Here is a 1409-nt window from a genome sequence, read left to right on the forward strand (position 1 = left end):
TAAAAATTAGGCAATCAACGCCATCTTCAGTGCCGCAAATGAAACACAAATAGACAAGAAGAATAAATAGAAAAAGAAGGATAGAAATAGAGTAAGAATTATCTATCAACGCCATCTGTTAAATACTTCTGAAAATATATTTTTTGATATCCAAGAGATAGCGACAATGATCAATTCTCAATTCTATTTCTATCTCTTTCCTATTATTTATCTTTCTTATCTACATTTATGTTTAATTTGTGATATTCTAAAGATGGCACTGATTTCAATATTTTTACCTATCTCTATCTTTCTTTCGTTATTTTCCTTCTTTATATTTATATATTTATATTCGAAAGATAATGCCGATTTAATTAACTTTATTATATCGCTAATTTTCAATTAATTAAAAATTTTATCTAGAATTATATTTTTTTTAGAAGAGTCTTACAGTCTTTTTAGACAAAATTGAAAAATTTTATTGAAAAATTTATTATGCTATATTAGAAAAATATCTTTAGAAAATAATGTCAAGCTAACCACTATATATATTTAGTTCAATATAATATTTTTTCTTGAAATTTCATTCAAAGTTTTCTCAACGTTTAAAAGTCATAATTGAAAAAGTAAAATCAGTAAAACTGCTCGTATGAAATGTATCACGAAAAATTCATATTTATTATTAATATAATGATAATATAATATATAAGAATTTATTTCTATTCACTTGCACATAATTTTACATGGTGGTCAATTACGTTGTAAGATACAACGCTCGATCTCGTTTCTACTCCTGTGAAATAGAATTCTTAAAAAATTGTATCAATTCGCTAGTTGTCAAATTTTCGCTAGGAAATACTTTACGTACAATTGCACATTCTCAATGACAATTGTTCATGAATAAAACCAACACTCGCGTGTGAGCGCAGAATCCGAACTAAATGATGTATGAACAAGAAAAGAAATGAAGGAGATCCGTCACGTCACCGACCAGTCAATAAACCAATTAACGCCTGTTTTTCCTTTTCTTTTTTCCGCACCGTCTCTAAATTCCGTTGTTTCCACGAACTCTTTCGTAGCTTTATGGGTCGTGAGCCTACGTATCGTCCTGAAAGAAAACAATTTCATTAGATCAAAGTTATTCTTACGGGAAGAAGAGATATTTTTCTTCTTCACCTTTATTTCTTCTTTTTTTAATTAAAAAAAAAATAAATAAATAAAAATAGAAATAAAAAAAATAAAAATATTTCATATATAACCTAATTTAACAATTACTACACTTGAAATTATATTTTGATTACTGTTGTTATGAATTTAAAATATTATTATTTTTTCTTATTTTCATTCAAACAATCAAACTTGTATATTGCAAATCTCCACCCACTCAGGGAGTCACTCACATTATTTTTGATTGAAATTTTTTTTTTTTT

General features: G+C 26.1%; 1 protein-coding gene across 2 annotated transcripts in view; it reads right to left on the bottom strand.

Annotated features, from left to right (window-relative positions):
- Positions 1-657: 657 nt before the first annotated feature.
- LOC102676496 (RNA-binding protein 42) overlaps positions 658-1409 on the bottom strand; it is a 10235-nt gene continuing 9483 nt past the window's right edge. The window contains exons 5-6 of one of the 2 annotated variants that reach the window (XR_420814.2): positions 848-1087; positions 658-772 (exon numbers count right to left, since the gene is read on the bottom strand). Coding sequence is in view for 1 of the 2 variants with exons in the window: in XM_006609398.2 (XP_006609461.1) it covers positions 963-1087 (125 nt within the window). In the remaining variant the exon portion in view is untranslated. Of the gene's footprint in view, positions 1088-1409 lie in introns of both variants that reach the window. The other variant, XM_006609398.2, reaches the window with a different exon arrangement.

The sequence above is a fragment of the Apis dorsata genome, unplaced genomic scaffold (assembly GCF_000469605.1).
Source record: "Apis dorsata unplaced genomic scaffold, Apis dorsata 1.3 scaffold_56, whole genome shotgun sequence".
Lineage (NCBI taxonomy): Eukaryota > Metazoa > Arthropoda > Insecta > Hymenoptera > Apidae > Apis > Apis dorsata.